Consider the following 13,602-nt stretch of genomic DNA (forward strand, 5'->3'; position numbering starts at 1 on the left):
AGTCACTCCTAAATCCAGCCTCTGGCAAGGAAAAATACATTTAATCCATTTGTTAGATTGTTTGAAGAGGTGTCTGTGTCTCGGTCACTGCCCAAGGTTGGAATTGAAAATAAGTGAGAGATGAGCCTTTAACTGTTTCCCCAACACTGCTCCTTTTGAGGGGGAGGGTGTCAAATATCACATGTAACTGCCTGGATGTTGAAAAATTAAATGAACGCACTCCCTCCCAAAGAAAGAATCACTGAGCTCTCTAATTCCACCAAAGGGCAAAAATCAAAGCAAGACTTCGTATTCAAAGAGGTTGTTGTTTTTAACTGGTTGTCTCAAACTGAGATTATTGCTCTGCACTTGGGAGTTTGAGGATGTATTCAACCAGCCCTCTGTGATCTTTATAGAGCAGCCCAGTGCCTCAAGGTAAAACACTGAGAAACATGCCATACTTTAAAGTAACTCTGCTTTGGTTGCTGGCATTTTCTTTAGTTCTCTCCCCATCATTCTAAATAATCATTATTAATAAGGGATGTTTACATGAAAACAAAATCTTTGTTTTTATAGTTCACACAATGGTAACCTGCTCCCCCATTTGAAATCCTAATCCTCCCCTTGTGACATAACAATCATCGTCACTACATGCAGCTGTGTGACATTACAGGCTGAAGATAAGGAACTCCAGTGGCTAAAATAGCAAGGGATGCTGCAGGTCAAGGCTGAGTTGCATCAGCAGAGCTATACTGGGGACCCAAGAATAGCATGGGACAATTGTAGCTCAGCACTGAGGTGCTCAGCATTGAGGTGCAATGGCAGATCCGTGTGAGGACCTGGGACTGGGATACCAGAAGGTGTCAGAATTAAGGTGCATCAACAAATCAGGGGGAGGGCAGGAAGGAGAGAGAAGGAGGTGAACAGGATTGAAATGGTGGGAGAATTTGCAGGCCAAAATTGAGGCACACTGGCAGACCATTAAAATGGTGCAGTTCACTACTGAAGTCCATTGGCAACACTCTGAGGGGCAAGGGAAATACTGCAGGTCAGGACTGAACTACATTTGTGTATCTGTGTGGGAGTTCCCAGGACTTAAATAACACAGATGTCTGTAAGACAGGATCCCATTGAACTTGCAGAGTTGCGTGTGGACAGTCACTCCTCTATTCTGCCTGCCTCATGTTCGGTCACATGAATTCAATTTCACCTCAAATAAGCAGCAAAAAAGAAAATGCTGAAAGAAACCTTGGAGAAAAGCATGTGAAGATCCTTTTATATTTGGGAATGAGAGAAGATAATTCTCAGAATCAATCTCTAGTGGCCCATCAATTTTAAACATGACATTTTTCTCGCATAATTCTGGGTCTTGTTCAGAGCTAACACTTTTTGGTCTTTCTCAATTCTGCTATGAAAGGCAGCTCAATAAACCAAAGTTTCTCTAGAGAGGCTGTTGGTGAAGTTTCTTTCTGTGGTCCTCTGGATAAAAGCTTTTCAGGTAAGGCAAGTTGGAGAGTCTTCCCTGCTTGTACAGACTGGATGCCTTGGGGGAGTGAAGAGGGGCTATGGAGCCTTTAACTTCCAGGTCACTGATTGCAGTCCAATCTGGGTTAGAAGTGCTGAAAGTTATTCCCATATGAGAGCTGTTTAGTGGCCTTTGTGAATGTACTTCCAGGAGCATCTCCCACTGGTTCCTGGAACGACATGTACCTACATCACAAAAAACACCAATGCAATTGACACTAATTGAGCCACTTCCAACTCTGCCATTGGCAGCCTCAGCAGAAAAGTCAGAGATTCAGTGAGCCATGGGAACTGAGCACTCCTTTTGATCCTAAAAATGGTCCTTCCAGCACACATCTCAGTTATGTTAGCAAGAAGTGTTGATTGAGTGAAGCTTGCACCGCTACTTCCCATGCTACAAAAAGGAAGACTTTGGTTTGCAGGGCTGTTGGTGATGGTTTGGTACCTTTCACTGCCACTAAACACATGTAAGATGTGAATTCAGGCTCCAGAAATCTGGACTCTTTGGACACGTATGTCATACTCATGTGGCTTAAGCAGTAAGTACTACAATTTGGTTTTCTGCCACCTCCCATACAGGGAGTACAACCTTTATGCACACAAGTTTTTCCCCTCACTGGAAATCAAGGCTATCCATGCCAAAAAGCCTTTGTAGAGGAAGGTCTTTCTTTCATTCTTCAACATGGTGCTCACAGTCTAAACAATAATTTTTTTATTGTAAGATCCTCCTTTTGCCCATAGTGTGTATCTCTCATAAGGATAATAAGTAGGCCATTGTGGAGGACGAGTGCCTTCTGCTGGATGAGGGGGTCACTTACATCACAGGGAATAGCTAATAGAACAATGCTGTTATCACGTACACTGAGGTCATCCCTATTATCAGCCTGCTTGGGCATGGGGGGCACATTTTCATCATAAGATTATTGGGTGGAGACAATGGCCTGTGGGAAACAGCTTCTGCATTGGTATGTTTTGAGCCCTCTTGATGAAAAGTGAACCACTAATTTGAGTCTCCTTCCGATGCTCATCAGCCACGCCGGTTAATGGGATCGTTCCTAGCTGGTAACTTCATTCAATCCAATAATGGTTTGTGGGCCTGAACAAAAGATCACAACACTGGATACAGGCCAACTGCCCCTAGCAAGGGACTATTACAGATTAACCCAACAGGCTGGTCTTAATGCCCCTGGTACCCTGAGTAAGAAGAGATCACAGCACCAATGTACAGTTCACAGTGTTCTGAGGAAGAGGAGATAACAAGCCCTTCTATGAGCTAGACTCAGAGGTCCCAGCTCCTCCCAGACATTGACATATTTGTATCTCTTCCAGCTTTGCCCTGTCACCAAGGCACAGTATGGAAGCCATTGCCAAATTTGATTTCAATGCTTCTGGAGAGGATGAACTCAGTTTCCGGGCCGGGGACGTTCTGAAGGTAAGTGCAGCCCGAGGCGCCACCAAAGGAGGACTGTTTAACCATGTGACTCCTGCCAGACCCCACTGCACCAGTGCCTCCCGCCATAACATAGGCCAGCCCAGATGTTCACAGATTGTGGTCCAGATGCCACTAGTGTTCCATGGAGGGCGTGCTGGAGGTTCATGGAGAACTGGGTGCTTGCCATCCTCCTTATTTCCAGCTGTTAGATTGCCATAAAAGATGGCTAAAGCAATTCTACTCAAAGTGGTGGTCCGCGGACCAGTGCCAGTCCGTGAGCCATTGGCTGCCAGTCTGCGTGCACATTGGGGAAAAAAATTGCCAGTCCCCCACATCAGATAGCTTGAGAAGCACTGGGCTAAAGTACACTCAGTGAATTTCCTGATATTACTTTTCCCTGTAAGGAATTACTGTAGTTGCCACAGGGATATTATATAATTGCTAATGGGAGGGGAAGTATCCACAAGACTTTTTCGTACAGAAATTATATGAAAAATGTTGAGAACCCCTGAGCTAGTATCGTCACAACACCCCCTTCAGAAATGAAGAAGCAGAGGAATGCTAGAGCGGGAGTGGGAAGAAATGTCAGACATATAGTATGTAAAACGCATTCTATTTAATCTTTGTTCTGGTAGAATTGTTCTTGTTATTAGCAATGAGGATGAATCCACCCAACCCCACATAATATTTTTTACCCAGTCCTCAATCTACAACACCGTGCATCCTAGTCACTCTGCTACAGCTGAAGCTGCCTGAACATGACTCACATTGGCTCTCACTGACTATACCCCTTAATTGGCCAAAAGGAGCATTTTTGAGTAGTGTGGGCCAGGGCACCTCTGTCTTGGCCTGCAGCACCCCCTGCTATTCCAATTAATTATAATCTATGAATTCTCCCCTCTTAGCTTTCCTTAGGTCCAGACCCCCATTTCTCACTTTACCCTCCCTCCCATCTGTTCTTGGGACTTAGGGCAAATGTGGCTCCATCCAAAACCCACCAAGGTCAAAGAGGGGGATCTTTCCAGAGTGACATGAGAGGTGCTATGGACAAATTCCCCCTTCTCCCCTTTAGGATGGTTAAGCACTTGCCCTACACAGCTCTCCTGATGCTTCCTCAGCTCAAACTCCATCCCCATGCCCCTACCTCTGCACTGTGTTGATTGTATCTCTCTATTCGTTTATTTCCACTGGGCATTCACAACTAGAAAGCCAGAGATTGTCCTCTCATTATCTCTCTTTCTCTTTGTGGCGGCGCAACTCCCTAGCAGCCAAGAGTCAAAGATATGACAAATCGAAGTGTGTAACATCACACAAACGCATGCATGCAGGCAGATACCCCCAGCTGTCCTCCCAACCCTGCCTGTGCAACCTGCTGGGGTTTATCTTAACTGATTGGCAAAGGAGATAAGGTAAACAGTATTGATGTGGAGATTAGATGAACAGGAAGTGTGAGGCCCTGAACCAGCAGCGACAGGAGGAAATCCACCTCCCCACCACCTCTGCTGTGAGAGACTGACACAGAGGGGCCTGCCCTCTGTGCACCAAGAGCTTGCAGGTGGATTGCGCCGGAAATCTAGCTGCTAGCAGAGAGTCTCCAGGCAGGAGGGGAGAAGGGGTTGCTGATATGCAGTTATACCCTGTGTAGGTGTTGAGCCATAGAGGAGAAAAGAGTTTTATCCCATTTGGTTTGCTTGGAGCAGCACAAAGAGACCTTAAATCAGGCTCACTGTATGGGGGAATCAACTGGCAATAAGCCAGGGAATCCTCAGCTACCCATTCAGAAATCCTCAGCTGCCCATTCCCTCCGTGTGCACGGGTGTAAGGACTACACAAGGGAGTGGAGAATGAGTCCCAGAGGGCTCAGTATTGTCAACCCCGAATGTTTAAAAACATGGCTTAATCATTTTTTTAATTACATATTTTGGGAACTTTTTTTTTTTTTTTTGCTTTCTGTTTCCTGAGCCCCTGGGGGTCATACTTCAAGCTTTTTTCTACAACCATAAGGGCTAGAAACTTCTTTTAAAAAAAAAATGAAAGCTGAGATTCTCATGTATTCACTTGCCTCCAGGAGCTGGAATTTTAAGAAAAACACCATATACCACAAAGCTTGCAATAAAATCATAGCCGCTGGCAACACAGGTAGCTATATGCCACCTGTTCCCTCACCTCCGTCTTCGGGCCATGTCGGGGCACAATGGGGTGGAGGTAGAGAATAATGCAGTCCAGCAATCCTTGATCAGTGGAATGACCTTACTAGCGATATTAGGCATAACCCTGAGGCTGCTCCAATTTGCATTACACAGACTGGCCCCCTGCAACACCCAAAATCTAAAACGGCAGAAAACTGTCTTTGAACCACCTTTGCCTCCTCCCTTCAACTGCTCTGGTGTGAGCTCTGCACAGCTGAAGCTTCAGCCCCCTAATTCTAACACGTGCAATGATACCCAATAACACACACTCAATCACAATCACACATATTCCGATGTAGCAGAATTTTTCAGAGCTTTTTCATCTCTTGTCAAATTGGGACACTCCAGGGCAAACCATTAAAAACAACACAAAGAACTCCTTAAACCCCCACTAAGTCCTTCAGAGCAAACTCCTCCATCATGAAGGCATTAGAGCTGTGCAGTGTACATCTCCCATCCTCCTGGACATTTATCCAGAAATACAGATAAAACTAACAAGCAGTCCCTCTAATTTCTCCATATCTTCCTCATTACTTTATTTGCACTGAACTGGCCTTCATCTACCAGTCCTGCTGCAGTGTGTGTATGTGGGAGGGAAGAAAACGGGGGTGCCATGGGATTCCAGGGCTCTCAGTGCCAGCAAACCCAATCTAGTCTACTTTTATCCTTCCAAATAATTCCAAACTCTTTCTTTCTTTTTCCAGTAACTTCTCCTTCTGGTTACCTTGCCTCTCCCAAAGAGGTTCGTTCATTCATTCATTCTGTCTCTCTGCTGCAGATTTTAAGCTCCCAGGAAGAGTGGTACAGGGCTGAGCTGAGAAGTCACGAAGGATTTGTCCCCAAGAACTTCATAGATATTCACATTCCCATGTAAGTACAACAGGGATCAGGTGCATTTCCCTTGAAAATTTCAGGGAGTTTTGTCGTGTGTGTAGGTCTACACTTACGATAGCATGTACATGGGGAAGGTTTAGATTGGATATTAGGAAAAACTTTTTCACTAAGAGGGTGGTGAAACACTGGAATGCGTTACCTAGGGAGGTGGTAGAATCTCCTTCCTTAGAGGTTTTTAAGGTCAGGCTTGACAAAGCCCTGGCTGGGATGATTTAACTGGGAATTGGTCCTGCTTTGAGCAGGGGGTTGGACTAGATGACCTTCTGGGGTCCCTTCCAACCCTGATATTCTATGATTCTATGATTCTACAGACACTGCACACCCAGCTAGCACAGGGATAAAGAGCAGTGCAGAAGGTGAGGCATGACTTTGGTGAGGAGAGGAGAGTGCTCTACACGCCTGAACCTCCAGGGTGTATACCCTACATGGGCTCTCTACATAGGGTTGCCATATTTCAAGTCCCCAGATAGCAGATACTGCCAGGATCCAACGTGGGGTACAGCAGCCACTGCTCTCCAGCCACCCTGCTCTGAAGGCAGCATCATCACCAGCAGCAGCACAGAAGTAAGGGTGGCAATACCATGCCATGCCACCCTCATATCTGCACTGCTGCTGGCAGCGGCACTGCCTTCAGAGCTGGGCACCCATCCAGCAGCTGCTGCTCTCTGGCTGGCTAGCTCAAAATCATGGACATTTGTTCGGATTTCAAAAATCTGCCCGGGCAGAGATCGGAGGAGCAAAAAAGAGGGTCCTATCTGGGAAAACCTGGATGTATGGTAACCCCATCTCTACACGCCCAAGCAGTGCCTCCCATATCTACACTGCTGGTTTTTAGCAGTGTAGTGTCCTGTTGCCTCCCCCCTGCTGGAGCCTTTCCCATAGGACGTAAGAACAGTCATATTGGGTCAGACCAATGATCCATTTAGCCCACGGTCCTATCTTCCAACAGTGGCCAATGCCAGGTGCTTCAGAGGGAATGAACAGAACAGGCAATCATCGAGTGATTCATGCCCTGTTGTCCACTCCCAGCTTCTGGCAAACAGAAGCTAGGGACACTCAGAGAATGGTGTTGCATCCTTGCCCATCCTGCCTAAAGCCATTGATGGACCTATCCTCCATGAACTTATCCAGTTCTTTTTTGAACCCTGCTATAGTCTTGGCCTTCACAACATCCCATGACAAAGAGTTCCACAGACTGACTGTGCGTTCTGTGAAGAAGTACTTCCTTTTGGTTTTTTTAAACCTGGTGCCTATTAATTTCAATGGATAACCCCTAATTTTTGTATTATGTGAAGGAGTAAACAACATTTCCTCATTCACTTTCTCCTCACCAGTCAAGATTTCATAGATCTCTGTCATATCCCCCCTTAGCAGTCTCTTTTCCAAGCTGAAAAGTCATGTCTTTTTAATCTCTCCTTACATGGAAACTGTTCTATACCCTTAATTATTTGTGTTGCCCTTCTCTGTACCTTTTCCAATTCCAATATATCTTTTTTGAGATGGAGCAACCAGAAATGCATGCAGTAGTAAAGGTGAGGGTGTACCATGGATTTATATAGAGGCAATATGATATTTTCTGTCTTGTTACCTATCCTTTTCCTAATGGTTCCTAACATTCTGGTTGCCTTTTTGTCTGCCGCTGCACATTGAGCGGATGTTTTCAGAGAACTAGCCACAATGACTCCAAGATCTTTTTTTTTTTGAGTGGTAACAGCTAATTTACATCCATCATTTTGTATGGATAGTTGGAATTATGTTTTCCAACGTGCATTACTTTGCATTTATCAACATTGAATTTCATCTGCCGTTTTGTTGCCCAGTCACCCAGTCCCTGTTGCCTTCTCCCTTGCTGGAGCCTTTTACTGCAGCGTGCACCTACACACTGCAGTGACAAGCGTGGTGCAGATTGCTTTTCATGTGGCATGCAGCTACGCATGTAGTGCCTGTATGCTCCATGCTGCCATAAGTATTGAGATAGCCTGTGTGTGTGTTTGGTCACCACTTCCTCTCTCATGCTTTCTTAGAGCATGGTACAGTTTAAGGCAGACAAGGGCTGTGGCAAAACTCCACACGCCAGCCTGTCAATGCACCTTAGTCCTGCCCTGCAGCACCCCCTGCTATTTTAGTCCTGACAGCCCCAAAACTCTTGTCACTCTCAAGTGATTCCCTTGTTATTGTTGCTAGGATGTGGTAGGAGCTACATCTTGCTGTCCTTGGACAGAAGGAGAGGAGTTAATGTTAGAGGGTCTTGACAGTGAAAAGGCCAAGTAGGAGAGGAAGACATGGGGGGGGCTTTCTCTCTCTAAACAGGGTATAGAAAGGTAAAAGCCCTCCCTCTAAGCCCTATCATTAATACCCAGCCCCCCATCACCCTCCGTACATGTGAGTTTCATTCTATCCACTAGAGGCCAGTCTGATGCTACATGAGAAGCAATGTCTATTGTAAAAAGAAAAGGAGTACTTGTGGCACCTTAGAGACGAACCAATTTATTTGAGCATGAGCTTTCGTGAGCTACAGCTCACTTCATCGGATGCATACCGTGGAAACTGCAGCAGACTTTATATACACACAGAGAATATGAAACAATACCTCCTCCCACCCCACTGTCCTGCTGGTAATAGCTTATCTAAAGTGATCATCAGGTTGGGCCATTTCCAGCACAAATCCAGGTTTTCTCACCCTCCACCCCCCACACAAATTCACTCTCCTGCTGGTGATAGCCCATCCAAAGTGACAACTCTTTACACAATGTGCATGATAATCAAGTTGGGCCATTTCCTGCACAAATCCAGGTTCTCTCACCCCCTCACCCCCCTCCCAAAAACCACACACACAAACTCACTCTCCTGCTGGTAATAGCTCATCCAAACTGACCACTCTCCAAGTTTAAAACCAAGTTAAACCAGAACATCTGGGGGGAGGGGTAGGAAAAAACAAGGGGAAATAGGCTACCTTGCATAATGACTTAGCCACTCCCAGTCTCTATTTAAGCCTAAATTAATAGTATCCAATTTGCAAATGAATTCCAATTCAGCAGTTTCTCGCTGGAGTCTGGATTTGAAGTTTTTTTGTTTTAAGATAGCGACCTTCATGTCTGTGATTGCATGACCAGAGAGATTGAAGTGTTCTCCGACTGGTTTATGAATGTTATAATTCTTGACATCTGATTTGTGTCCATTTATTCTTTTACGTAGAGACTGTCCAGTTTGACCAATGTACATGGCAGAGGGGCATTGCTGGCACATGATGGCATATATCACATTGGTGGATGTGCAGGTGAACGAGCCTCTGATAGTGTGGCTGATGTTATTAGGCCCTGTGATGGTGTCCCCTGAATAGATATGTGGGCACAATTGGCAACGGGCTTTGTTGCAAGGATAAGTTCCTGGGTTAGTGGTTCTGTTGTGTGCTATGTGGTTGTTGGTGAGTATTTGCTTCAGGTTGCGGGGCTGTCTGTAGGCAAGGACTGGCCTGTCTCCCAAGATTTGTGAGAGTGTTGGGTCATCCTTTAGGATAGGTTGTAGATCCTTAATAATGCATTGGAGGGGTTTTAGTTGGGGGCTGAAGGTGACGGCTAGTGGCGTTCTGTTATTTTCTTTGTTAGGCCTATCCTGTAGTAGGTAACTTCTGGGAACTCTTCTGGCTCTATCAATCTGTTTCTTTACTTCTGCAGGTGGGTATTGTAGTTGTAAGAAAGCTTGACAGAGATCTTGTAGGTGTTTATCTCTGTCTGAGGGGTTGGAGCAAATGCGGTTGTATCGCAGAGCTTGGCTGTAGACGATGGATCGTGTGGTGTGGTCAGGGTGAAAGCTGGAGGCATGCAGGTAGGAATAGATCTCTGTCAAGCTTTCTTACAACTACAGTACCCACCTGCGGAAGTAAAGAAACAGATTGATAGAGCCAGAAGAGTTCCCAGAAGTTACCTACTACAGGACAGGCCTAACAAAGAAAATAACAGAACGCCACTAGCCGTCACCTTCAGCCCCCAACTAAAACCCCTCCAACGCATTATTAAGGATCTACAACCTATCCTAAAGGATGACCCAACACTCTCACAAATCTTGGGAGACAGGCCAGTCCTTGCCTACAGACAGCCCCGCAACCTGAAGCAAATACTCACCAACAACCACATAGCACACAACAGAACCACTAACCCAGGAACTTATCCTTGCAACAAAGCCCGTTGCCAATTGTGCCCACATATCTATTCAGGGGACACCATCACAGGGCCTAATAACATCAGCCACACTATCAGAGGCTCGTTCACCTGCACATCCACCAATGTGATATATGCCATCATGTGCCAGCAATGCCCCTCTGCCATGTACATTGGTCAAACTGGACAGTCTCTACGTAAAAGAATAAATGGACACAAATCAGATGTCAAGAATTATAACATTCATAAACCAGTCGGAGAACACTTCAATCTCTCTGGTCACGCAATCACAGACATGAAGGTCGCTATCTTAAAACAAAAAAACTTCAAATCCAGACTCCAGCGAGAAACTGCTGAATTGGAATTCATTTGCAAATTGGATACTATTAATTTAGGCTTAAATAGAGACTGGGAGTGGCTAAGTCATTATGCAAGGTAGCCTATTTCCCCTTGTTTTTTCCTACCCCCCCCCCAGATGTTCTGGTTTAACTTGGTTTTAAACTTGGAGAGTGGTCAGTTTGGATGAGCTATTACCAGCAGGAGAGTGAGTTTGTGTGTGTGGTTTTTGGGACGGGGGTGAGGGGGTGAGAGAACCTGGATTTGTGCAGGAAATGGCCCAACTTGATTATCATGCACATTGTGTAAAGAGTTGTCACTTTGGATGGGCTATCACCAGCAGGAGAGTGAATTTGTGTGGGGGGGGTGGAGGGTGAGAAAACCTGGATTTGTGCTGGAAATGGCCCAACCTGATGATCACTTTAGATAAGCTATTACCAGCAGGACAGTGGGGTGGGAGGAGGTATTGTTTCATATTCTCTGTGTGTATATAAAGTCTGCTGCAGTTTCCACGGAATGCATCCGATGAAGTGAGCTGTAGCTCACGAAAGCTCATGCTCAAATAAATTGGTTCGTCTCTAAGGTGCCACAAGTACTCCTTTTCTTTTTGCGAATACAGACTAACACGGCTGTTACTCTGAAATGTCTATTGTCTAACCTTGACTGTCAGTGATGATAGACCAGGCACATGTCATCCCCGCCTTGTCAATTCTTCCTGCTCCTTTGAAGTCCCCTGCTTGCACAGCAGACCCCAGGCTCTAAAGCACTAAGAGAGAGGTCTTTCCCACATTGCTCTCCACTGTAATGCTGCAGCAAGTTCAAGAGGAGCAGGATGGAGAGGACTGCAGTTTGAGGAAGGATTTCCGTGAATCTAATGCATAGCAAAATGCACATGCTAAATATTACTGTGCAACGGATTTACAATCCTTCTCTTTAGATTCACAGAAATCCTCCCTGAAGCTACAGGCCCCTCCTTCTTCCAAAGTGCTGCAGCAGCAGTGCAGGAGAGAGGATGGTGGGGGCTTTTCCCCACACTGCCAAGGATATTGCCAACTAAGATTTTTTATTAATTATTATTATTATTATTTTTATATTATTACCCTGGGGCAGATGTTGGAAGAGCTGCTCCTGTAGGCAGGGCCGGCTCCAGGCACCAGCTTTGCAAGCTGGTGCTTGGGGCGGCATTCAGAATGGGGCGGCAGTCCATGTCCCGCAGCGGCAATTCGGCAGCAGCTCCACCGCTCTTCCCGCCGCGGTGGCTTTTGGACGGCAGCTCCGCTGCTCTTCCAGGCACGGTGGCAGTTCGGCGGCAGCGATTCAGCGGCGACTGCTTGGGGCAGCAAAATTGGTTGAGCCGCCCCTGCCTGTAGGTACTGGAGGGATTGTTCTCCCTGGGAATGCCTGTCCGCCACTGCCCCCTGTTGGATGGAATTTAGAAGACCTGCAGTATTGCCAGTCTCAAGCGAAAAATCACAAGTCAGATCCCCCTGCCCATCCCCAAGGTGTGTGTGACAATTAATGTTGCCCATGCTCCCAAATGGATTAGATAAGGTGATTTTGGCCCCTGCTGCAGGCGCTCTCACTTCCATATCTGCCCATCCACTGCCCAGCAATTCTGCCCCCACCAGTTTATCTTCCATGCCCATCAATTCAGATCCCCTCTGTTCAGCCCCTCCAGACCCACACCCTGTCAGTTCAGCCCCCCAGCCTCACTTCTTCTCCTCCTGGTGTTCTTCACCCCCTTCTCCCAGGTCTGGGGTCTGCTGCGGGGTTGTTGCGCCCCTCTGCCCTTTCCCATTGTTACCAGGCTGGCTATAGCAGGGGAGATGGGGGAGGAGCAGAAGCGCTATCCTGTGCCAGTTGCTTATAGGAGGGCTGAGAAGAGGAAGGATCGGCACCATCTGGAACTGCTGGGGGCTTCTGCTCCCTCTTCTCCCCTCCTCTCCTGTGAGAATGGCTTCATATTGCTATGGGGGATGAGGTGGCTCTTCCTGTGGTAGCTTTGATTGCTTGCTCAGTACCTGGAGGCAGGCAAGTGGGGCAAGCAGCCAGTTGGAGGGCTTAAATTCACGCAAAGTCATTGCTAGACTAGCTCCTCCAGCCCCAGACAAAATTATGTCACTGGTGGAAAAAATCCCCAAAGTTGGTGATACTGCATATGTGTCATTCTATGTGAATTCCACCTACTGGCTGAGCTGGGGGACTTGCTCTGTTAGCTCAACAAGCGAACCCAGGCCTGTATTTTTGGCGCCAATGTTCTCTCCTTCCTACAGGGTTTACTGAGGTGCCTGTGCCACCGAGAGTTACACTAGCAGCTTTTCCCTGGCACACTTGGAGCAGTGGAATCAGCCTGTTCATTATGCCTCTCACAGAGGAATTACATCTTCACTAACCTTTCCCTCTCACCCACACAGAGTATACAATGGCTGGGCTGAAACATTTCCACTTTGGGCCTTTTCTGAGCAGCAGCAGCTCCACATTTTGAAAGCTGTTCAGGCTGGACACTGGAAAGGGGATGGGGGAAGGAAAGTGGTCTTCATAAAGGGCCATTTCCTCCATCTCTGTTTCTATACCCCATACTTTGAGAACATGGACTGTTAGCAGGAGACAATCCTACCGAACCCTCTAGTGCCTTTCCCACCTCTGCTGATTCCCAACCCTCCTCTCACCTCTTCCCTTCTTTTTCCCTAACCCATTTCCTTATTCACTTGTATGTGATTTATTCCCCATGACAGCTGGTTTAATGAAGGGATATCCCGCCATGAGGCAGAGAACTTACTCATGAGCAAGGAAGTTGGCTCTTTCATCATCCGAGCCAGCCAGAACTCCCCTGGTGACTTCTCCATCTCCGTCAGGTACCTGCTACTTACAGTATCTTCCTGCTGTTTCTGGTTAATGCTGCTGTCCCTAGCCTCCCCTTGACAGGATGACAGTGTCTTGGGAAGCTTGCGTGGTGCCAATCAATGGGAACAAGTGAGGCATCTGCTTCTCAAATGTTTCTTTTTCCATTAAAGTGACACAGCAAATACCCCATCCCAAAATCACAACCTCAGCTGTCCTGCTCCTTTGGAAGCAGAACAGAGCACATTCC

The 13,602-nt window shown here is 46.6% G+C and overlaps 1 protein-coding gene across 1 annotated transcript in view; it reads left to right on the forward strand.

Moving 5' to 3' along the window:
* GRAP2 (GRB2 related adaptor protein 2) overlaps window positions 1–13,602 on the forward strand; it is a 44,470-nt gene that overhangs the window by 24,143 nt on the left and 6,725 nt on the right. The window contains exons 3-5 of the mRNA XM_073327016.1: window positions 2,833–2,935; window positions 5,903–5,994; window positions 13,247–13,366. Coding sequence (XP_073183117.1) covers window positions 2,858–2,935; window positions 5,903–5,994; window positions 13,247–13,366 — 290 coding nt within the window. The 5' untranslated portion in view covers window positions 2,833–2,857. The remainder of the gene's footprint in view (window positions 1–2,832; window positions 2,936–5,902; window positions 5,995–13,246; window positions 13,367–13,602) is intronic.

Source organism: Lepidochelys kempii, chromosome 1 (genome assembly GCF_965140285.1).
Source record: "Lepidochelys kempii isolate rLepKem1 chromosome 1, rLepKem1.hap1, whole genome shotgun sequence".
In the NCBI taxonomy this organism is placed as follows: Eukaryota; Metazoa; Chordata; order Testudines; family Cheloniidae; genus Lepidochelys; species Lepidochelys kempii.